Source organism: Camelina sativa, chromosome 7 (assembly GCF_000633955.1).
Source record: "Camelina sativa cultivar DH55 chromosome 7, Cs, whole genome shotgun sequence".
NCBI lineage: Eukaryota > Viridiplantae > Streptophyta > Magnoliopsida > Brassicales > Brassicaceae > Camelina > Camelina sativa.
Window position 1 is genome coordinate 28,291,834 of NC_025691.1, and position 25,438 is coordinate 28,317,271.

The 25,438-nt window shown below is 33.0% G+C and overlaps 3 protein-coding genes and 1 long non-coding RNA gene across 5 annotated transcripts in view; all 4 read left to right on the forward strand.

Annotated features, from left to right (window-relative positions):
• The window catches only part of LOC104705031 (protein CHROMATIN REMODELING 35-like), a 5,006-nt gene extending 1,595 nt beyond the window's left edge, over positions 1 to 3,411 (forward strand). Inside the window, exons 2-8 of the mRNA XM_010421024.1 lie at positions 319 to 512; positions 636 to 881; positions 963 to 1,070; positions 1,163 to 1,255; positions 1,608 to 1,891; positions 1,979 to 3,313; positions 3,408 to 3,411. Coding sequence (XP_010419326.1) covers positions 319 to 512; positions 636 to 881; positions 963 to 1,070; positions 1,163 to 1,255; positions 1,608 to 1,891; positions 1,979 to 3,313; positions 3,408 to 3,411 — 2,264 coding nt within the window. The remainder of the gene's footprint in view (positions 1 to 318; positions 513 to 635; positions 882 to 962; positions 1,071 to 1,162; positions 1,256 to 1,607; positions 1,892 to 1,978; positions 3,314 to 3,407) is intronic.
• On the forward strand, positions 4,120 to 7,466 carry LOC104705033 (chaperone protein ClpB4, mitochondrial-like). Its single transcript, XM_010421025.2, has 8 exons — positions 4,120 to 4,395; positions 4,473 to 4,666; positions 4,730 to 4,784; positions 4,872 to 5,022; positions 5,108 to 5,419; positions 5,519 to 5,784; positions 5,980 to 6,891; positions 7,028 to 7,466. The coding sequence occupies exons 1-8, from the start codon at positions 4,120 to 4,122 to the stop codon at positions 7,310 to 7,312; spliced, it is 2,451 nt and encodes an 816-aa protein (XP_010419327.1). The 3' UTR covers positions 7,313 to 7,466.
• LOC104703029 lies at positions 9,450 to 13,959 on the forward strand. 2 transcript variants are annotated; one of them, XR_754120.2, is made up of 5 exons: positions 9,450 to 10,051; positions 10,146 to 10,829; positions 11,166 to 11,450; positions 12,817 to 13,348; positions 13,485 to 13,959. It is a non-coding gene; the product is annotated as an uncharacterized LOC104703029 (long non-coding RNA). The 2 variants fall into 2 exon arrangements; XR_754122.2 differs by having other exon boundaries at positions 9,450 to 9,965.
• LOC104703030 (chaperone protein ClpB4, mitochondrial-like) lies at positions 18,456 to 20,367 on the forward strand. Its single transcript, XM_010418956.2, has 2 exons — positions 18,456 to 19,756; positions 19,893 to 20,367. Exons 1-2 carry the CDS (start codon positions 19,628 to 19,630, stop codon positions 20,097 to 20,099), a joined length of 336 nt encoding a protein of 111 aa, XP_010417258.1. The 5' UTR covers positions 18,456 to 19,627; the 3' UTR covers positions 20,100 to 20,367.

Below are 25,438 nucleotides of genomic sequence, written 5' to 3' on the forward strand. Positions count from 1 at the left end.
AAAAAAAAAAAAAAAAAAAGGAAATAGATGTCCTTTGAACTCTTTATTTTTGATTTCAGAGAGTCGTCGATGTTGTTCTTATATATCTGATTTTTTATTTTTTATTTTTTCTGTCAACAATAGTCTAAAATTTGATTAGGAGCTTATCTGATTGTTTTGTCTGTCAACAATACTATGGATAATAATTTCTTACATGCGAAATTTGTGTAAATATGTGGGAGGCCATTATGATAATGCTTGTTAAGTGATTTGTGCCATATAATTATATTTTACAGATTGAAAAAAGATGCAAATAATCACTCTATTTTATATGTTCAGACCTATGTCAAAACGACAACAAAAAGATAAACATTGGGACACCAGAAAATCAAAAAGGCGATGGAAGCGGTTGCGATGATATTGTAGCTCATGCTTTCAACGTACCAATTGAGCGTGTTAACTTGGAAGATAATAAGCGTAGCGGCCGAGGTGATAGCAATGGTAAAGGGCTAGCAAATGATTTGCGTTCAGATGTAAGTGTACATATTTCTATGTAATAAGAAATTTGGGGATAACAAAATATTTAATTGTTGTTATGATCTAAAATCTAACAGACTTTCGGTACTCTATTCGTTACTTTTCGTATGCATGCATAGGAAAATGAATTGGTTGAAGTTCATGCGAGAAGTGATAAAGAAACAAATATAAGTCAAGACAAAGGAAAAGCCATTTTGGACGAAGCTGTCGATGGAGTAGTGGACGTGCCAATCGTAGATGTGAGTTCGGAAAATGATAGACCTAATAATCATACAATGGGAAGCTCATCTAAACATGTCATGGTTGATGGTAGCAGCAGAGGTGGTAACAGTAGTAAAGGGCTAGACAACAATATTTGTTCAGATGTAAGTGTACATATCTCTATATATAAGAATTATGCGGTAGTGAAAGTCTTCTGTTGCTGAGTTAGTTTTTATTATGTGTAGGGAAATGAATTGGTCGAAATCAATAAGAGCAAAGACAAAAAAAAAGCCATCTTCGACCTGAATGAAACTGTTTGGCCAGAAGATGAACCATTTTCAAACATATTTGAGGTTTATCATTTGTTGTCATTGGCAAGAGTTGTTTAGTTAAACGCAAGGTTGAGATTGATACTGATCATTGTTGTGAATTTTTCTTCATGTAGACATGTGGAGAAATACCGAAAGATTGTGAGCATTCTTGGATATGGAAGGAAGGTTCTGGTCATGTTTGTTGGATATGTGGTACCATTGACAAGGTCAGTAAATATTTAATTACGTCTTAATATATTCTTTTTAGATGATTACGATATTTTAATTTTATCATATATAAAATTAAAAATAATATATACATTTTACGTAATTAATATAAAAAATATATGAAACGTAGTAATTTGTATAGTTTTATCACCAAGTTCACGAGTTTTTGAATGTTTTTTCTTATGGTTCAAAAAGCTATTTGGTTTTAGAAAAATCACCAATTGAGTTAGCAGTTAAGGCTCTGACTGTAAGCTCAATGCACATTAAAAAACAAAAACAAAAACAAAACAAAACTGTTTGATTAGATATTGCCTATTGACTATTATTCAATATAATTTGTTATACGATCAGGATCATCCGTTGCCACCCGGGTTTGGATCGGATAGCTCCAAAGATGTTAACCCGGGTTTAGGAACTGGCATTTACCCTCACCCGTTGCACCAAAGTTGTATGAATCTTCGTCACATGGAGATTTTCAACTTTTTCTGCAACAATTTGGCTGTGGAAAACCCAAATGGATGCATTCTAGCTCAAGCTCCTGTTTCTGAAAAGATATTCTTGCTGATCAATTTCATCTATGGTTACCTTGCGAAGCATCCAGATAGTAAAGTTCTCTTTGTGCTTCCCAAATCGATGTTTGATTTTTGGAAGAGCAAGTTTGATGAAATGAAGGTGAATGACATAATGCTGCTAGACTTCTACTCAGCCAAGGCGCATACCAGGTCTCAGCAACTAGAGGTTTTAAACCGATGGATGTGTAACCGGAGTATAATCTTCTTATGCGGCAAGCAGTTTTCCAACATCGTGTTTAAGAGCAGTGGTGTTGAAGTAGAAGCTTCAAAAGATTGTAGGAGTATTCTCGTGAATGTTCCTTCACTGGTCATCTTCGACAGAGGAACTGATCCCAAGAACGAGATGATGGGCGTTCTTAGGGATGTTGCTCGTATCAAAACGCGAAACAAGATTCTACTCACTAGCACGTTATACCATAACAACATAAAGGATGTTTTCAACGTTGTTGATGTTGCTTTCCCTGAGTTCCTGAGACATAACCAAGCTGGGAAACAGCTCTCAAAGTTCTTGAAGGTTGAATCTTACACTCATGATCAACCTTTAATGGATTTGGAGGAAGCTTTGCTTAGTCAAGATTCTGATCATGGAGTCAAGATTGGTTACTTAACCGAACTAAGGATGTTGACAAACAAGATCATTTACAATCACAATGGAGAGTTCCTTCGTGAAGACCCGGGATTGATGGACTTCACGGTGGTCTTAAAACCGACATTAAGCCAAAAGTCAGCATGGGAGGCTGAAAAAAAATCCAAAACGAAGGGATTCAAAACATCCTCTAACTTGAGCGGAATCACGCTTCACCCGGTGCTAAATGCTTTCTCAGATCGGGTTAAAGGTCTTCCCCCCCCTAAAAAAGATGAGATGGATGAGGTTATCAAGTCAATCGACGAAACAGATGGCGTAAAAACAAAATTCTTCCTTGGTTTGGTGAAGTTATGCGACTATACAAATGAGAAGATTATTGTCGTGAGCCAATATGTCATCCCATTGATATTTCTCCAGAGGCTTGTGGCTAAGAATAAAGGTTGGGAAGATGGCAAAGAAACCTTCATGATTAAAGGTGACACCAGCCTTTCTGCTCGTGAAATGTCAATTAATCAGTTCAACAACTCGCATGATGCGAAAATCTTCTTTGTGTCAATCAAAGCATGTAATGAGCAGATGGCTCTTACGGGTGCAACAAGGGTTTTAATGCTCGACGTCATCTCCAACACTTGTATTGCTCGACAAGCCATAGAGCTGACGTATCGTCGAGGACAGCAGAAGAAAGTTTATTCCTACAGGCTGGTGGCTGCGGACACATCAGAAGAAGACGAAGAGATCATCGCAGCTCGGAAGGAGATCATTTCTGGAATATGGTTTGATGGGAAGACTTATCCCGTTGATGGCAAATTTTGTATTCCGACCATCGATGGAAGCTACACCAATGACTACCTCCTTGGAGCTTCTTATATGAGGGACGACATCAAAACCATACACAAAAGGTTGGTTTAGGGTTTAAGTTTATGATTTATTTATTAATTCGGGTTGGTTTTTGTCTTTTTGGATGTTCTTAACCAAACTATTATGTGTTTCCAGGTAAAATAAGAGGCGAGCTCGCATGAAACTGATACAAGTCAAGTCAACAATGACTCTTTTATTTTTGTTTTTTTTTTCTCTCTCTGCGACTGCGTTGGCGGCTTTTTGCTCTGTTTCTTTCTTTCTTTCTTTCTTTCTTTCTCAATCGCCCCTATGACTCTTTTATTTATATGGATTTTATTTTGTTTTGAAAAAGAAAAATGGTTGTTATAATCGTTCTGGATTGTCGATTTATTTGTGAAAAACCCATATTCATTCTGTTCTTTATTAATCCAATTTTAAAACTTTTGGCACAAAATATATTAAAACTGATGATATATGCATTATCTTTTGTGATTGACAACTTATTTCTCAATCAAATTAGGATTTTACATGATATTTTAGTATCAGAGAAACATTATAATTGAAATATTCTCTTTTCTTTTTCTTTGCTCTTACGATTAATTGGAAAAGTTACAAAATGAAATTTTCTTTATGTTTCTGATATTATTTTTTTAAAATAAAGGTTTCTGATATATTCTTCTATTTCATTTTAAACTTTCTATTTCTACTCGAAAAACGCTTCCTTTTTAACAAATGTACGAATATTTATTACACACTCGTTTGCTTTTGCTTCTTCACCAAACACTAATTTGCTTCTTCTCCAAGCATTCCTAAAACATCCTCTTTTAAAACACTAAACCAAGCTCCTCCTTGGTCAATTCACCTTCATATGGCGTCCAGAAGATTGTCGAAGTCTGTTTCTGCAGCCATAAAAGCACACAATGCATTTTCAAGACCTCTCCTCCCCCGTTGTCGCGCTATCTCTGCCTGTGCTCAATTCAGCTCGCGTTCCTCTCCCAATTCATTTTTCTCCCGGCCAAATCCTTTCATTGGAGCTTCTGGAGACGGTATAACTTCGGTCACTCAAGGCGCTTTTCGTGGCCAACTGTTACCTCTCTCTCTCCAGTTCCCTTCTATGCGCCGCTTCTCTGATAAATCAGATCAGGTTCGTTGTCCATTTTAATTCATTAAGTCATTTAGAAAAGGGTGGTTATTATATAAGTTTTTTTTTTCTATATGTAGAGTAATGATGAAAAGGACGCACTTGAAACGTATGGACATGATATAACAGAGATGGCTAAACAAGGAAAACTCCCTCCTCTCATTGGACGTGATGATGAAATAAACCGTTGCATCCAAATACTATGCAGGATGACAAAAAGCAATCCCGTTATCATTGGTGAACCCGGTGTAGGCAAAACCGCTATTGCAGAAGGGTAAGGCTTGTGTTTATATCTCTCAAAACTTATTGTAGTACTGAGATGTATTAACCTTTTCAGGTTGGCCCAACGAATTGTAAAAGGAGATGTCCCTCAACCACTCTTGAATCACAAGGTTAATCACTTTTTTTTTTTTTTTTTTAACTTTTCTCCTCAAAAGGGTGAGAGCAAGATTTGTAAAGTGTTCAATTTTTTAATGTAGATTATATCTCTTGAGATGGGTGCACTAATTGCTGGTACACAATATCGAGGAGAATTTGAGGAAAGGTTGAAAGCAATACTGAAGGAAGTAACTGCTTCTAATGGAAAGACAATCTTGTTCATTGATGAGATCCACACTCTTGTTGGTGCAGGTGACCTTTTTATTATAGTAAACCATATCTAAATGCACCATTGGCTCACCAATTGACTGATGTTATTAGTATTATCCTTGTGTAGGAGCTTGTGAAGGTGATTCGATGGATGTGAGCAACCTCTTGAAACCAATGCTTGGAAGAGGTGAACTGCGGTGCATTGGTGCAACAACGCTGACCGAATACCGCAAATACATGGATAAAGATCCAGCTCTGGAACGTAGGTTTCAGAAAGTGTTTTGTAATCAGCCATCTGTTGAAGATACTATATCGATTCTTCGTGGGTTAAGAAAGCGGTACGAGTTACATCATGGTGTTAAGATATCAGATGGTTCCCTTGTTTCAGCAGCAGTTATGGCAGACCGCTATATAACTGAACGCTTTCTACCAGACAAAGGTATACAAACTTACACCTTCTTCTGATTCCATCTTGGCATGTTTTTCTTGGGAAATGGTTTTGTTTTGTATATAAAGATAAAGTTCCTTTGTTTTTCAGCTATTGATCTTGTTGATGAAGCTGCCTCAAAGTTGAGGGTTTCGACCACTTCGAAACCAACTGAACTCGATGAAATAAACAAAGCTGTGATCAAACTGCAGATGGAGAAGTATTCTTTGAAAAGGGATAATGCTAATGCTTCTAAAGAACTTCTACAGATAATGGATAATGATTTGACCAAACTCAAGGATAAACAGAGAGAACTCAGCAAGCAAAAGGAGGAAGAGGAGTCTCTCATTACTAAATTACGTTCATTTAAAGAAGAGGTAAATTTCCACACTATGGGTTATTATGTTACTATCATACTTATATATAATTCTTAAAATATAAGAAACCAAAACAAAACGTTCGACCAGTTTCTTCGTATGTATATAGTAGTTGTAGTACTTGTGGTGGTTTCTTACGTTGTGATATAAATGATTAACATTAATGAACAACTAAACATGATCTATGTTTTACAGATTGATAAATCCGCTGAACGTGAATGTGGTCTAAACCGTACTGCTGAGCTAAAGTATGGAACACTAATGTCCCTCCAACGCCAGTTAGAAGAAGCTGAGAAGAATCTCACCAATCCCGGAGACACTGAACAGTCACTGCTCCAAGAAGAGGTAACCGATCTTCACATAGCAGAGATAGTAAGCAAGTGGACGGGTATCCCACTATCAAACCTTCAACAATCAGAGAAAGAAAAGCTAGTTTTCTTGGAAGAAGTGCTTCACAAGAGAGTTGTTGGTCAAGACAAGGCTGTAGAATCAATAGCAAATGCTATTCGTTGTTCAAAAGCTGGACTTTCAGATCCTAACCGTCCAATAGCCAGTTTTATGTTCATGGGTCCAACGGGTGTTGGTAAAACCGAGCTTGCCAACGCTCTTGCTGGTTACCTTTTCAACACTGAAAACGCGATAGTGAGGATCGATATGAGTGAGTACATGGAAAAAAACTCAGTCTCACGGCTCATTGGTGCACCTCCCGGTTGTGCTGGTTTCGAAGAAGGTGGGCAGTTAACTGAAGCTATTCGGAGGAGACCTTACTCGGTGGTTCTGTTTGATGAGATCGAAAAAGCTCACCCTGATGTCTTCAATATCTTTCTACAGATACTAGATGACGGGAGGATAACTGATTCTCAAGGGAGGACCGTAAGTTTCAGAAACTGTTTTGTAATAATGACGTCTAATATAGGATCACACCCTATACTTGAGACTTCCCGCAACAATAAAGATAGCAAAGAAGCAGTTTATGAGATGATGAAGCAACAAGCTGTGGAGTTAGCAAGACAAACTTTTAAGCCAGAGTTCATGAACAGGATTGATGAATACATTGTTTTCCAGCCGTTGGATTTAACAGAATTATCCAAGATCGTCGAGTTTCAGGTACTTTACTTTATATACACACTACCGTTTAATACAAATCCTCTCTTATTGGGTTATAGGCCTAGGCTATTGAGTTTTGGCTTTGGTCCAGTTTGGTTTGTGTTTGGTATAAATGTAATGTTACTATTTGGTACAGATGCGACGAGTGAAGACTTTGTTGGAGCAAAAGAAAATAAAACTTGAGTACACAAAAGAAGCGGTGGATCTCCTTGCTCAGCTTGGGTTTGACCCAAACAATGGGGCAAGGCCGGTGAAGAGAGTGATTCAGGAGATAGTGAAGAAGGAGATATCCTCAAAAATTTTGAAGGGAGAGTTTACAGAGGAAGACACTATTCTTCTAGATGTTGACAAGCCAAACAACAAATTGGTCATCAAGAAGCTCGAGAGTAGTGCTCCTGTTGAAGAATTGGCCGCCGCATAATCATAAAAGCTCGATTATATCTCTTTTTCTAATAATGATCATGTCTTAATTAAGGATTAATTATATTTGCCGACAAAAGAAAATTGGAACATTAAATGTTTGAGCTGTGACTAATGAGATAATTTGTGGGTTAAGTTGTAAGAATTATTTGGGGTTCACAAGTGTATTAATCAATGTGTTCGGGTTATTACTTAAATTATTAAATTTTATATGATCGTAAGGGGATATTTTATGTCTTCCGACTGTATATAATGGTGCTAGAATATAATCAAAAGGTAATTGCACTGTTTTTTTCCAACAAAGGTATATATTGAAATTGACCGGTAAATTCAAGTAGTTCTGAAAGTTTTTTTTTGCATGAGAACGTTTCCAATAGAAGAAACAGTTAGACCATCCTCGTGGTAATCCTGTAATAAGTGTCTTAAACTTTAATTAATATTAATTTAATGTAAACATTCTCATTGGCTTTTTATTAGTTTTCCCCCTCCATTATTCATTAATATGAGTGTGACCGTTTGCAAAGAGAAGGAAGAAAACAATCAAAAAATCAAAAAAATCAAAAAACAAAATTAGAAACACAGACCTATGAGATTGTGACAGGTAAGGTGTCTTTAAAGGTATGAAAATATTTGAGACACGAGTTTTTTTCTATTAACACAATAAACATTTTTTTTTAATTCTTTTAAAAATCTAAAGACACCTCAAAAGATATGAATATAAATAAGAAGAAAAACAAATTTTAGTGGGTGAACAGTAAAGATCATGGTCTAAAAATTGTTGAGAAGACACAAGATCTTTACTGTTCCTATTTTTTAATTTATTTTTGTTTCTAAAAACATCCACATTTTGATTAATGATGAGGATGCTATTAGAGATTCATGGTCAGTTTCTCACAGGTTTCTACAAATAAAAAAAATAATAAAGTATGAGAGAGAATTATAAACGGTTTGAGAAAATCTGAAAACTTTGCTGAAAAATCATAATGATATTTGATTCTATACAATTGGTTAAAATTTTTAAATCATTAAAATAATAGTTTCTCACAAGTTTCTACCTATAAAAAAAATAAAAAAAATAATAAAGTAGGAGAGAGAATTATAACTGTTTGAGAAAATCTGAAAACTTTGCTGAAAAAATCATATAATACTTGGTTCTATACTATTGGTTAAATTTTTTAAATCATTAAAATAATATTTATGAGATACTTATAGAGTTTCTCAGCGAAAAAGATCTTAGCATTACATATAAGAGCTATGCGAAGAGCTTTTGAGGCCGAAAGCAAAAAAAAAGTATTAAATGATTTGGGGTCAGAGGTAAAAAAAAAAGTGCTATATGACCATAATTGATGAATACATTGTTTCCAGCCATTGGATTTGAAACAATCCAAAATCATCGAGTTTCTGGTAATTTGAAATATTTTAATTAAAAATTGTGTCTAATATTATATATTTATTAAAATTAAAAATAAAAGTAAAAATTCACATGAAATTCAAAGTTTTTTTTTATATTTATTACCGAGCTAATATTTGCTTTTGGGACCATCTCAAGACATAGGTGAAATATTGAAACTTGTTTAATATACATTTCTTAGTAACACATGCATTGTAGTGTAAATGGATGTTATATTTTTCACTTTAACTAGTAATTATAATGCAACATAAAAATTACTGTTTTACTAGTCACAAAAAAAAATTCTACAGTCAACATAATTTAAATTACTTACCTATAAAGCCCATAAAAAACATTGTTACCAGTCAAATTTTTTAAAATGGATGCACATTTATTGTAGTCAAACTAATATAATAGGAATTAGTCATTTTTTGTTGACTAGAAAAAATGAATTATGCTTTGGAGTATTATTTTTTTATATAACCACAATTAAGTTTTGTGTAATAAATAAATAAATAAATGTAAAGCCAAAAGCAAAAGTATTAAATTTGACCATATACATAGTGTAACATCAAGAGTCTGAACCCTGAATAGGTGGGAATCGGTCCATACCAACAAAAATTCTAGGGTTGGTTAGTTTAGTTTAAAATCACCCGGTTTAGTAGGTTTTGGGAAAACCCTAAACTTCTCCTATAAAAGGCTGTCGCCCTAGTTGTTTTGTGGCAAAAAAGCATGTGGCTGCCTCCTTTAGAGAAAGAGAGAAAGAGTTTTGGGGTTTTGAGATCAAATGAGAGAGAAAAGAGAAGAGCTTTGCTTGGTTTGGTGCTTGCTTTGGTGTGTGAGAGAAAGAGATCATAGCGTTGTTGTTGCTATGTTGGTCGTCTTTGTCCAGATTTTGTTCTTGTTAAGAGGTGAGTGTATGACAATAGCTTATCTAAGCGTTAAAATTACTTAATTTGTTATTTCTATGATATATGTGGATTGATTCCTTTGTTTATGTGTTTTTGTTGGTTGGCCTTGTATGGTTGCTTGTGTTTGTTTGTTCGTTGGGAGAACGAAGTGGTGAAGGATCTGTCGTCAAGGATCACTCGGTATATCGTTAAACGGTTTGGTGTCGACTGACATCAAGGGTGGGTGTCAATTAACACCAGCCCGTGTTCATGGTGGAGTTTGTGTCGGTGTCATTTGACATCATGGGAGGATGTTGGTAGAAACCAGCACGATATCAAGGAAGTTTGGGAGGTGGGATCGAACAACAGAAATGGTGGGTGTCAATCGACACCAACAACTTGTAGACGTGCTATGTGTTCTCATTGCTCTGGTTTGATTGATTATTTTGATTTATTAATGGTAATCTTAATTGCTTGTATAACTCAGTAGATGAGTGGATTGCCTCAATAAGTATTTGTGATAATACTTAAGTTTCTTTTTTTTTTTGTTTCAGACAAAGAAAGCGATGTGACCATGAGATCATAGTAAGGAAGAGGGGATCATCTAGGGTCTTAGTTTCGTGTTGTTGGTTATTTGTTTTGGATATTTTAGATTACTGATAGTTTTACATCTTCTTTAATTGCTTATTTGTTAATTTATTAATGATCATTTGAGTTGGATTTTCGGTGGTTAGTTTATTTATTTCTGACATGATTTTTGATTGGAGAAATTAGTTAATAAGTATGGGGTATTAAAAAATGGTGGCGGTTGTTTCATAGTAACATATTTATCTAAATTATAAATAAGTTAGTTATTTAGTAAAAAGATAAATATTAACGGTATTTTAAATGTCGCACAGGACCATTTCAAATGATAGTATTTCAAATTTTCCAGCATAAAAGAAATAAAATAAATTAAACTAAAGTTAAACATTTTATCAATAATTTTTTAATAAAAATAAAGAAATATATTTAATATATTTAATTAAGATATTTTATCTGCTGGTTTGATTGGAGAAAATAACTATGTTCTTTTTCATCTTATTCCTTATTTTTCTATAAATAAGTGAGTAGAGAACATATAACTCTACATATAAGAACGTTTTTGCCTCCACTAATATATCTTTACAGAATATATATAGCAAATCTAAGAAACCATAGCTTGAGTTCTACAGAAGAGGTTATATCACAAGACCAAGGTATGGATCGTTTTTTAATATATATATATGCCTCAACATATTATATCATGTGGATTCATTTATACATATATTACTTGCAGTTTAGACTGTTCAGTATTGTCTTAAAATCTGGTTTTTGTCGGAGATACAGTTGTTTCTGTATTATCTTTATGAGGAAATCCTTTTAAAAAAGATGTTAATTCTTTATTTTTTATTTAGATTCCTAGCTCTTATCTATCTGGTTTTGTTTCTTTGTCATCATTTCAATAACGTGAGGTTTGGTTGTTGTTATGATCTTAAAGCTAACATAATTTTTCATGCTTAATTTGTTTGATAATTAGTTTCGATTATTTGTAGGGAAATGAACTGGTCGAAGTCCATGTGAGAAGTAGTAAGGCAAAAAATATGAGTCAACACAGTACAAAAAAAACATATTCGACCTTACGAAGCCATTTTGCCCCACAAAGAGGTTAATATTTGTCAATAACAATTTATTTGGTTAAACAGGAATTTGAGATTGGTATTAATAAGTTTTTTCTTTTTATTTGAGTGGATAAATACTGAAAGATCTGAGCTTTTTTGGATATGGAAGCAAGCGTTTCGGTCATGTTTCTTGGCTTGGGTATGTGGTATCACTACAAGGTTAGTGACAGTAAAGTCATTGTCTTTTGATTGGTAAAGAGTAAAGAGCAGTAGTACGTAGTTTGTGTAGGTAGCTAAAACTCAAAACTTATGTCTTGTTTTTCTTTTTATATACACTTTAACTAAAACTCAAAACTTATGTCTTCTTTTTCTTTTTATATATACTTTTCCTTGATGTTCTGAATCATCTTCAGAAACTTTAAAAACCCTAAACCAAACAAACCATGACGTGTGTTCTTCCTAACATTTGTATTTCTCACAATTTATAGGTGTCTGTATCTTGTATTTCATTCTAAATTGGTTGGTTTGTTTCCGTTTTTGAGAACTTTTATGAGCATACCTTTTTATCTCGTTCATTTTTAAAAAAAAAATTATGACTAGGATTTTTTGCAATTTATCTATCTTTGAGCTCTCTACTTTCAGTTTTTATTTAGTTTTTTTTTTCTTATATTTTGATGATATTACTTGTGATAAGAAAGACAAATGGTGGGTAGAAAGAAGAAAACAAAAATATATGACAAATTAAAATGTCAGTGGATGAAGATATGTTATATAAATTATTTTTAATAACAAAGGTTCTTCTTAAGTGCCTTAACATTTATTCATCCACCGACACTTTGTCACATTCTTTGGTTTTCTTCTTTCCACCCACCATTTGTCAACCTTAACACAACTAATATGCATAATCAAAATATAAGAAAAAAAAGCACTAAACAAAAAAAATTGAAGGTAGAGAGCTCAGAGACATATGTATTGCGAGAAATCCTTTTCATAATTCTCAAAAAAAAATATGAACGAGATGAAAAGCGATATTAATCAAAGTTCTCAAAAACTAAAACAAAACCAACCAATTTTGAATGAGATATACAAGATAAGGACACATGTAAATTGCAACAAAACAGATTTGGGAAGAACACACGCCAAGACTTGTTTAGCTTATAGGGCTTTCAAGGTTTCTGAAGATGATCTAGATATCAATGGAAAGTACTAAAAAGAAGAAGAAAGCACAAGATTTTAATGTCCGCTTCTATGTCAACTTGATAACACATCCCCATGGAGCTACTACTACTACTACTCATATTCGTTGTGTCTCTCTACACTAACAACTACTACTACTCTTTACTCTTTACCAATCAGAAGACAATGACCACAACATTTTATAAAGTGAACCTGAAGCAACCGGAAAACGTTTGGTATTGGGGCTAGTCTAGTTAGACCGAAACCGGATTCACAAAGTTTGATTATCATTAATAAATATATGCATTCTAGGGGATTATATAAATTTGATATCGATAAATATGGATTTATCTTAACAAAAAAAAAAACAGAACATTGAACAAAATATACCAAACAACATATTTAACAGGTAACATCCTCACAACTATCTCTGCACCTTGGCAAGATCGAGTGGAGAGTTTTATAGCTCGCTATGTGTTTCAAGCTACACTTTATTCAATTTGGCGGGAGCGGAATGGTAGGAGTCATGGAGAACACGCCAATGTCGCTGCTCAGCTGATCAAGTGCATTGACAGGCAAATGCGAGACCGGCTTTTAGCTTTGCAAAAAAGTGGTGATCGGCGTTATGACGAGGATCTGCAACTTTGGCTCGCTTCACGTTTCTAAGCTTCCTAGCTTTTAGACTATAATACTCTGTTTTTTTCAAACCCCAGTTTAATGTACATGTTGCACTAGTTGTACAAACGCTATTTTTCTGTTGAATCAAATTTAACATTTTATTCAAAAAAAAAAAAGAAGAAGCAGTTTATGAGATGATGAAGCAACAAGCTTTGGAGTTAGCAAGACAAACTTTTAAGCCAGAGTTCATGAAGAGGATTGATGAATACATTGTTTTCCAGCCGTTGGATTTAACAGAATTAACAAAGATCCTCGAGTTTCAGGTACTTTACTTTATATACACACTACTGTTCAATACAAATCCTCTCTTATTGGGTTATAGGCCTAGGCTATTGAGTTTTGGCTTTGGTCCAGTTTGGTTTGTGTTTGGTATAAATGTAATGTTACTATTTTGTGCAGATGAGACGAGTGAAAAATTTGTTGGAACAAAAGAAAATAAAACTTGAGTACACAAAAGAAGCGGTGGATCTTCTTGCTCAGCTTGGGTTTGCCAAACAATGGGGCAAGGCCGGTGAAGAGAGTGATTCAGGAGATAGTGAAGGAGATATCCTCAAAAAATTTGAAGGGAGAGTTCACAGAGGAAGACACTATTCTTCTAGATGTTGACAAGCCAAACAACAAATTGGTCATCAAGAAGCTCGAGAGTAGTGCTCCTGTTGAAGAATTGGCCGCCGCATGATCATAAAAGAGGATTAGTTAAATCGATTATATCTCTTTTTCTAATGATGATCATGTCTTAATTAAGGATTAGTTATATTTGCCGACAAAAGAAAATGGGAACATTTTTAATCAAATGTTTGAGCTGTGACTAATGAGATAATTTGTGGGTTAAGTTGTAACAATTATTTGGGGTTCACAAGTGTATTAATCAATGTGTTCGGGTTATTACTTAAATTATTAAATTTTATTTGATCGTAAGGGGATATTTTATGTCTTCCGACTGTATATAATGGTGCTAGAATATAATCAAAAGGTAATTGCACTGTATATATTGAAATTGATCGGTAAATTCAAGTAGTTCTGGAAGTTTTTTTGCATGAGAAACGTTTTCAATAGAAGAAACCGCTAGAGCTTCATGGCCAGTTTCTTACACAGCTTCTACCTATTTAAAGATATAATAAAGTAGGAGAGAGAAACAGAAAATATTATGGTCTGAGAAAATTTGAAAACAAGCGATAAAAATGATCTTAGCATTACATAGAAGAGCTGTGCGAAGAGCTTTTGAGGCCGGAAGCAAAAAAAAAAAGAAAGTATTTTATGATTTGAGGCCGGAAGAAAGAAAAAAATACTATATGAACATAATTGATACATCGTTTTCCAGCCATTGGACTTGAAAGATTTATCCAAAATCATTGAGTTTCTTGTAATTTAAATTATTTTAATTTAAAAATTGTATCTAATATTATATATTAATTAAAATTAGAAATAACAGTAAAAATTTACATGAAATTCAAAGTTGTTTTAATATTTATTACCGAGCTAATATTTTCTTCTCGAACCATCTTAAGCCAACTGTTTTATCTTCCTCTAGAAAAATAAAATATACGTGAAATACTGGAACTTGTTAAATATACATTTCTTAGTAACACATGCACTGTAGTGTAAGTGGATGTTATCTTTTTCACTTTTACTAGTAATTATAATGCAACATAAAAATTACTGTTTTACTAGTCACCAAACAAAAGATTCTAGTCAACATAATTTAAATTACTTACCTATAAAGCCCATTAAAAAAACATTGTTACCAGTCAAATTTTTAAAACTGGATGCACATTTATTGTAGTCAAACTAATATAATAGGAATTAGTCCTTTTTTTGTTGACTAGAAGAAAATGAACTTTGCTTGTAGTAGTATTTTATAATCACAATTAAGTTTTGTGTAAAAAATAAATAAATAAATGCATAGACATAATATTATCAAATTTGACCATATACATAATGTAACATCATGAGCCTGAATAGGTGGGTGTCGGTCCATACCAACAAAAATTCTAGGGTTGGTCGGTTTAGTTTTAAATCGGCCGGTTTAGCGGGTTTTGGGAAAACCCTAAATTTCTCCTATAAAAGACCGACGCCCTAGTTGTTTTGTGGCAGAAAAGCATGTGGCTGTCGCCCTTTAGAGAAAGAGAGAAAGAGTTTTTGGGTTGTGAGATCAAGTGAGAATTAAGAGAAGAGCTTTGCTTGGTTTGGTGTTTGCTTTGGTGTGTGAAGCATAAGCATAAGAGAAGGAAATCATAGTGTTGTCGTTGTTATGTTGGGTCGTCTTTGTCCAGATTTCGTTCTTGTTTTGAGGTGAGTGTATGACCATAGCTTATCTAAGCGTTAAGATTGCTTAATTTGTTGTTTCTATGATATATGTGGATTGATTCCTTTGTTTATGTGTTTTTGTTGGTTGGCCTTGTATGGTTGCTTGTGGTTGTTTGTTTGTTGGGAGAACGAAGTGCTGAAGGATCCGTCGTCGAGGATCACTCGATATTTCGTTAAAGGATTTGGTGTCGACTGACATCAACGATGGGTGTATATTAACACCAGCCCATTTTCATGGTGGAGTTTGTGTCAGTGTCATTCGACACCATGGGAGGATGTTGGTAGACACCAGCACGATATCAAGGAAGTTTGGGAGGTGGGATCCAACAATACAAAGGGTGGGTGACAATCGACACCAACAGCCAGTAAGCATGCTATGTGTTATGATTGCTCTGGTTTGATTGATTGTTTTGATTTATTGATGGTAATTTTAATAGCTTGTATAACTCAGTAGATGAGTGGACTGCCTCAATAAGTATTTGTGATAATACTTAAGTATCTTTTTTTGTGTTTCAGGCAAAGAAACGATATGACCGTGACATCATGGTAAGAAAGAGGGGATGATCTATGGTCTTTATTTCGTGTTGTTGGTTATTTGTTTTTGGATATTTTAGATTATTCATGGTTTTGCATCTTCTTTAACTGCTGATTTGTTGATTTATTACTGATCATTTGAGTTGGATTTTTGGTGGTTAGATTATTTTGTTCTTGCATGATTTTTTATTGGAGGAATTAGTTAATAAGTATGGGGTATTAAAAAAATGGTTGTGGTTGTTTCATATAGTAACATATTTATCTAAATAATAAATAATGTAGTTGTTTAGTGAAAAGATAAATATTAACGGTATTTTAAATGATAGTATTTCAAATTTTCCCGCATAAAAAAAATAATAATAAATTAAACTAAAGTTAAAGATTTAAAAAAAAAATTAATAAAAATAAAGTTTTTTAATAAAAATAAAGAAATATATTTAATATATTTATTTAAGATATTTTATCTGCTGGTTTTGATTGGAAAAATAACTCTACATAGAAGAACGTTTTTGCTTCCACTAATATATCTTTACAGAAAATATATAACAAATCTGAGAAACCATAGTTTGAGTTCTACAAAGGAGGTTACGGTAAACGGCCAAAATCAATTTCAACTATTTGTCAACGTTTTTTCATACCTAAACTTCAATACCCTGCAAATAACAACATAAACTATGTTAAAATTTAAATTTGCTATATGAACTATATGAAATGTTGTCAATTTCAACATATATTCGAGCAGTGTTAAATTAGAGTTTAACGGTACTGAATCAGACGACTTGTAGCGTCCATCTGGCACTGAGATTGATCAAAATAACGTCGTTTTGGTCATTTTTAGTATGTTGTGGTTGCTACGAAATGACCAAAACAACATCGTTTTAGTTAGTTCTAGTGCCACATTGACGTCACATGTTGTCTAACACAGTTCTGTTAAACTTCAATTTAAAATTATTCGAACAAATGTTGAAATTGACAATATTTCATATAGTTCAAGTAGAAAATTTGAATTTTAACACTATTCAGATTGTTATTTGCAAAATATTAAATTTTATGTATAAAAAAGCGTTCAAGGTTGATTTTGGCCATTTTCCCGTGGAGAGGTTATATCACAAGACCAAGGTATGGATCGTTTTTTAATATATATGCCTCAACAATATTATATCATGTGGATTTATTTATACATATATTACTTGCAGTTTAGACCGTTTAGTATTGTCTTAAAGTCTGGTTTTTGTCGGAGATACAGTTGTTTCTGTATTATCTTTATGAGGAAATCCTTTTTAAAAAGATGTTAATTCTTTTTTTTTTTTTTTAGATTCCTAGCTCTTATCTATCTGGTTTTGTTTCTTTGTCATCATTTCAATAACGTGAGGTTTGGTTGTTGTTATGATCTTAAAGCTAACATAATTTTTCATGCTTAATTTGTTTGATAATTAGTTTCGATTATTTGTAGGGAAATGAACTGGTCGAAGTTCATGTGACAAGTAGTAATGAAAAAAATATGAGTCAACACAGTACAAAAAAACATATTCGACCTTACGAAGCCATTTCGCCACAAAGAGGTTAATATTTATCATTAACAATTTATTTGGTTAAACAGGAATTTGAGATTGGTATGAATGACTTTTTTTTACCTTTTTATTTGTAGAAAAGTGGATAAATACTGAAAGATCTGAGCTTTTTTAGATATGGAAGCAAGCGTTTCGGTCATGTTTCTTGGCTACAAGGTTAGTGATAGTAAAGTCATTGTCTTTTGATTGGTAAAGAGTAAAGAGCAGTAGTAGTTTGTGTAGGTAACTAAAACTAAAAACTTATATCTTCTTTTTCTTTTTATATATACTTTTTCTTGATTTCTTAATCATCTTGAGAAACTTTAAAAACCCTAAACCAAACAAACCATAATGCGTGTTCTTCCTGACATTTGTTTTCACACAATTTATATGTGTCGGTATCTTGTATTTCATTCTAAATTGGTTGGTTTGTTTCCGTTTTTGAGATCTTTTATTAGCATACCTTTTTATCTCGTTCATTTTTAAAAAAATTATGACTATGATTTTTTGCAATTTATCTATCTTTGAGCTCTCTACCTTCAGTTTTTATTTAGGTTTTTTTTTCTTATATTTTGATTATGTAGATTACTTGTGATAAGAAAAACAAATGGTGGATAGAAAGAGGAAAACCAAAATATGAGACAAATTAAAATGTCAGTGGAAAAAGATATGGTAAGCCACTTACCAAACCTTTGATATATAATAGGAATAATTTGTCATATTTCTACCAAAGATATTGTAAGACCAAGTGTTTTGTCTACCAAATAGAGAAATCTTTGGCAATCGGTTCATAGATTGGACTTAAAGCTCACAAAAGCATTAGAATTCGAGAATGTGTAGGAGCAAGTCCAATCCATGAACCAACTTCCAAAGATTTCTCTATTTGGTAGACAAAATACTTGTTCTTACAGCATCCTTCGTAGAAAGATGATAAATAAATTATTTCTAATATCAAAGGTTCTTCTTAAGTGCCTTAACATTTATTCATCCACCGACACTTTGTCACATTCTTTGGTTTTCTTCTTTCCACCCACCATTTGTCAACCTTAACACAACTAATATGCATAATCAAAATATAAGAAAAAAAAGCACTAAACAAAAAAAATTGAAGGTAGAGAGCTCAGAGACATATGTATTGCGAGAAATCCTTTTCATAATTCTCAAAAAAAAATATGAACGAGATGAAAAGCGATATTAATCAAAGTTCTCAAAAACTAAAACAAAACCAACCAATTTTGAATGAGATATACAAGATAAGGACACATGTAAATTGCAACAAAACATATTTGGGAAGAACACACGCCAAGACTTGTTTAGCTTATAGGGCTTTCAAGGTTTCTGAAGATGATCTAGATATCAATGGAAAGTACTAAAAAGAAGAAGAAAGCACAAGATTTTAATGTCCGCTTCTATGTCAACTTGATAACACATCCCCATGGAGCTACTACTACTACTACTCATATTCGTTGTGTCTCTCTACACTAACAACTACTACTACTCTTTACTCTTTACCAATCAGAAGACAATGACCACAACATTTTATAAAGTGAACCTGAAGCAACCGGAAAACGTTTGGTATTGGGGCTAGTCTAGTTAGACCGAAACCGGATTCACAAAGTTTGATTATCATTAATAAATATATGCATTCTAGGGGATTATATAAATTTGATATCGATAAATATGGATTTATCTTAACAAAAAAAAAAACAGAACATTGAACAAAATATACCAAACAACATATTTAACAGGTAACATCCTCACAACTATCTCTGCACCTTGGCAAGATCGAGTGGAGAGTTTTATAGCTCGCTATGTGTTTCAAGCTACACTTTATTCAATTTGGCGGGAGCGGAATGGTAGGAGTCATGGAGAACACGCCAATGTCGCTGCTCAGCTGATCAAGTGCATTGACAGGCAAATGCGAGACCGGCTTTTAGCTTTGCAAAAAAGTGGTGATCGGCGTTATGACGAGGATCTGCAACTTTGGCTCGCTTCACGTTTCTAAGCTTCCTAGCTTTTAGACTATAATACTCTGTTTTTTTCAAACCCCAGTTTAATGTACATGTTGCACTAGTTGTACAAACGCTATTTTTCTGTTGAATCAAATTTAACATTTTATTCAAAAAAAAAAAAGAAGAAGCAGTTTATGAGATGATGAAGCAACAAGCTTTGGAGTTAGCAAGACAAACTTTTAAGCCAGAGTTCATGAAGAGGATTGATGAATACATTGTTTTCCAGCCGTTGGATTTAACAGAATTAACAAAGATCCTCGAGTTTCAGGTACTTTACTTTATATACACACTACTGTTCAATACAAATCCTCTCTTATTGGGTTATAGGCCTAGGCTATTGAGTTTTGGCTTTGGTCCAGTTTGGTTTGTGTTTGGTATAAATGTAATGTTACTATTTTGTGCAGATGAGACGAGTGAAAAATTTGTTGGAACAAAAGAAAATAAAACTTGAGTACACAAAAGAAGCGGTGGATCTTCTTGCTCAGCTTGGGTTTGCCAAACAATGGGGCAAGGCCGGTGAAGAGAGTGATTCAGGAGATAGTGAAGGAGATATCCTCAAAAAATTTGAAGGGAGAGTTCACAGAGGAAGACACTATTCTTCTAGATGTTGACAAGCCAAACAACAAATTGGTCATCAAGAAGCTCGAGAGTAGTGCTCCTGTTGAAGAATTGGCCGCCGCATGATCATAAAAGAGGATTAGTTAAATCGATTATATCTCTTTTTCTAATGATGATCATGTCTTAATTAAGGATTAGTTATATTTGCCGACAAAAGAAAATGGGAACATTTTTAATCAAATGTTTGAGCTGTGACTAATGAGATAATTTGTGGGTTAAGTTGTAACAATTATTTGGGGTTCACAAGTGTATTAATCAATGTGTTCGGGTTATTACTTAAATTAATAAATTTTATTTGATCGTAAGGGGATATTTTATGTCTTCCGACTGTATATAATGGTGCTAGAATATAATCAAAAGGTAATTGCACTGTATATATTGAAATTGATCGGTAAATTCAAGTAGTTCTGGAAGTTTTTTTGCATGAGAAACGTTTTCAATAGAAGAAACCGCTAGAGCTTCATGGCCAGTTTCTTACACAGCTTCTACCTATTTAAAGATATAATAAAGTAGGAGAGAGAAACAGAAAATATTATGGTCTGAGAAAATTTGAAAACAAGCGATAAAAATGATCTTAGCATTACATAGAAGAGCTGTGCGAAGAGCTTTTGAGGCCGGAAGCAAAAAAAAAAAGAAAGTATTTTATGATTTGAGGCCGGAAGAAAGAAAAAAATACTATATGAACATAATTGATACATCGTTTTCCAGCCATTGGACTTGAAAGATTTATCCAAAATCATTGAGTTTCTTGTAATTTAAATTATTTTAATTTAAAAATTGTATCTAATATTATATATTAATTAAAATTAGAAATAACAGTAAAAATTTACATGAAATTCAAAGTTGTTTTAATATTTATTACCGAGCTAATATTTTCTTCTCGAACCATCTTAAGCCAACTGTTTTATCTTCCTCTAGAAAAATAAAATATACGTGAAATACTGGAACTTGTTAAATATACATTTCTTAGTAACACATGCACTGTAGTGTAAGTGGATGTTATCTTTTTCACTTTTACTAGTAATTATAATGCAACATAAAAATTACTGTTTTACTAGTCACCAAACAAAAGATTCTAGTCAACATAATTTAAATTACTTACCTATAAAGCCCATTAAAAAAACATTGTTACCAGTCAAATTTTTAAAACTGGATGCACATTTATTGTAGTCAAACTAATATAATAGGAATTAGTCCTTTTTTTGTTGACTAGAAGAAAATGAACTTTGCTTGTAGTAGTATTTTATAATCACAATTAAGTTTTGTGTAAAAAATAAATAAATAAATGCATAGACATAATATTATCAAATTTGACCATATACATAATGTAACATCATGAGCCTGAATAGGTGGGTGTCGGTCCATACCAACAAAAATTCTAGGGTTGGTCGGTTTAGTTTTAAATCGGCCGGTTTAGCGGGTTTTGGGAAAACCCTAAATTTCTCCTATAAAAGACCGACGCCCTAGTTGTTTTGTGGCAGAAAAGCATGTGGCTGTCGCCCTTTAGAGAAAGAGAGAAAGAGTTTTTGGGTTGTGAGATCAAGTGAGAATTAAGAGAAGAGCTTTGCTTGGTTTGGTGTTTGCTTTGGTGTGTGAAGCATAAGCATAAGAGAAGGAAATCATAGTGTTGTCGTTGTTATGTTGGGTCGTCTTTGTCCAGATTTCGTTCTTGTTTTGAGGTGAGTGTATGACCATAGCTTATCTAAGCGTTAAGATTGCTTAATTTGTTGTTTCTATGATATATGTGGATTGATTCCTTTGTTTATGTGTTTTTGTTGGTTGGCCTTGTATGGTTGCTTGTGGTTGTTTGTTTGTTGGGAGAACGAAGTGCTGAAGGATCCGTCGTCGAGGATCACTCGATATTTCGTTAAAGGATTTGGTGTCGACTGACATCAACGATGGGTGTATATTAACACCAGCCCATTTTCATGGTGGAGTTTGTGTCAGTGTCATTCGACACCATGGGAGGATGTTGGTAGACACCAGCACGATATCAAGGAAGTTTGGGAGGTGGGATCCAACAATACAAAGGGTGGGTGACAATCGACACCAACAGCCAGTAAGCATGCTATGTGTTATGATTGCTCTGGTTTGATTGATTGTTTTGATTTATTGATGGTAATTTTAATAGCTTGTATAACTCAGTAGATGAGTGGACTGCCTCAATAAGTATTTGTGATAATACTTAAGTATCTTTTTTTGTGTTTCAGGCAAAGAAACGATATGACCGTGACATCATGGTAAGAAAGAGGGGATGATCTATGGTCTTTATTTCGTGTTGTTGGTTATTTGTTTTTGGATATTTTAGATTATTCATGGTTTTGCATCTTCTTTAACTGCTGATTTGTTGATTTATTACTGATCATTTGAGTTGGATTTTTGGTGGTTAGATTATTTTGTTCTTGCATGATTTTTTATTGGAGGAATTAGTTAATAAGTATGGGGTATTAAAAAAATGGTTGTGGTTGTTTCATATAGTAACATATTTATCTAAATAATAAATAATGTAGTTGTTTAGTGAAAAGATAAATATTAACGGTATTTTAAATGATAGTATTTCAAATTTTCCCGCATAAAAAAAATAATAATAAATTAAACTAAAGTTAAAGATTTAAAAAAAAAATTAATAAAAATAAAGTTTTTTAATAAAAATAAAGAAATATATTTAATATATTTATTTAAGATATTTTATCTGCTGGTTTTGATTGGAAAAATAACTCTACATAGAAGAACGTTTTTGCTTCCACTAATATATCTTTACAGAAAATATATAACAAATCTGAGAAACCATAGTTTGAGTTCTACAAAGGAGGTTACGGTAAACGGCCAAAATCAATTTCAACTATTTGTCAACGTTTTTTCATACCTAAACTTCAATACCCTGCAAATAACAACATAAACTATGTTAAAATTTAAATTTGCTATATGAACTATATGAAATGTTGTCAATTTCAACATATATTCGAGCAGTGTTAAATTAGAGTTTAACGGTACTGAATCAGACGACTTGTAGCGTCCATCTGGCACTGAGATTGATCAAAATAACGTCGTTTTGGTCATTTTTAGTATGTTGTGGTTGCTACGAAATGACCAAAACAACATCGTTTTAGTTAGTTCTAGTGCCACATTGACGTCACATGTTGTCTAACACAGTTCTGTTAAACTTCAATTTAAAATTATTCGAACAAATGTTGAAATTGACAATATTTCATATAGTTCAAGTAGAAAATTTGAATTTTAACACTATTCAGATTGTTATTTGCAAAATATTAAATTTTATGTATAAAAAAGCGTTCAAGGTTGATTTTGGCCATTTTCCCGTGGAGAGGTTATATCACAAGACCAAGGTATGGATCGTTTTTTAATATATATGCCTCAACAATATTATATCATGTGGATTTATTTATACATATATTACTTGCAGTTTAGACCGTTTAGTATTGTCTTAAAGTCTGGTTTTTGTCGGAGATACAGTTGTTTCTGTATTATCTTTATGAGGAAATCCTTTTTAAAAAGATGTTAATTCTTTTTTTTTTTTTTTAGATTCCTAGCTCTTATCTATCTGGTTTTGTTTCTTTGTCATCATTTCAATAACGTGAGGTTTGGTTGTTGTTATGATCTTAAAGCTAACATAATTTTTCATGCTTAATTTGTTTGATAATTAGTTTCGATTATTTGTAGGGAAATGAACTGGTCGAAGTTCATGTGACAAGTAGTAATGAAAAAAATATGAGTCAACACAGTACAAAAAAACATATTCGACCTTACGAAGCCATTTCGCCACAAAGAGGTTAATATTTATCATTAACAATTTATTTGGTTAAACAGGAATTTGAGATTGGTATGAATGACTTTTTTTTACCTTTTTATTTGTAGAAAAGTGGATAAATACTGAAAGATCTGAGCTTTTTTAGATATGGAAGCAAGCGTTTCGGTCATGTTTCTTGGCTACAAGGTTAGTGATAGTAAAGTCATTGTCTTTTGATTGGTAAAGAGTAAAGAGCAGTAGTAGTTTGTGTAGGTAACTAAAACTAAAAACTTATATCTTCTTTTTCTTTTTATATATACTTTTTCTTGATTTCTTAATCATCTTGAGAAACTTTAAAAACCCTAAACCAAACAAACCATAATGCGTGTTCTTCCTGACATTTGTTTTCACACAATTTATATGTGTCGGTATCTTGTATTTCATTCTAAATTGGTTGGTTTGTTTCCGTTTTTGAGATCTTTTATTAGCATACCTTTTTATCTCGTTCATTTTTAAAAAAATTATGACTATGATTTTTTGCAATTTATCTATCTTTGAGCTCTCTACCTTCAGTTTTTATTTAGGTTTTTTTTTCTTATATTTTGATTATGTAGATTACTTGTGATAAGAAAAACAAATGGTGGATAGAAAGAGGAAAACCAAAATATGAGACAAATTAAAATGTCAGTGGAAAAAGATATGGTAAGCCACTTACCAAACCTTTGATATATAATAGGAATAATTTGTCATATTTCTACCAAAGATATTGTAAGACCAAGTGTTTTGTCTACCAAATAGAGAAATCTTTGGCAATCGGTTCATAGATTGGACTTAAAGCTCACAAAAGCATTAGAATTCGAGAATGTGTAGGAGCAAGTCCAATCCATGAACCAACTTCCAAAGATTTCTCTATTTGGTAGACAAAATACTTGTTCTTACAGCATCCTTCGTAGAAAGATGATAAATAAATTATTTCTAATATCAAAGGTTCTTCTTAAGTGCCTTAACATTTATTCTTCCACCGACACTTTGTCACATTCTTTGGTTTTCTTCTTTCCACCCACCATTTGTCAACCTTAACACAACTAATATGCATAATCAAAATATAAGAAAAAAAAACACTAAACAAAAAAAATTGAAGGTAGAGAGCTCAGAGACATATGTATTGCGAGAAATCCTTTTCATAATTCTCAAAAAAAAAATGAACGAGATGAAAAGCGATATTAATCAAAGTTCTCCAAACCTAAAACAAAACCAACCAATTTTGAATGAGATATACAAGATAAGGACACATGTAAATTGCAACAAAACATATTTGGGAAGAACACACGCGAAGACTTGTTTAGCTTATAGGGCTTTCAAGGTTTCTGAAGATGATCTAGGAATCAATGGAAAGTAGAAAAAAAGAAGAAGAAAGCACAAGTTTTCGTTACCTATTGTGAAGTAAGAGGTTCTTTTCTTTACTGCCCCTGAGAAGAAGGATTCATGTACCTTTGACACAAACGCCATACAGTTTTTTTTTATCTCTTACTAACCAAAACTTCGACTTGGACCAAACCGGAAACACTCACTTTTGTTCAGATA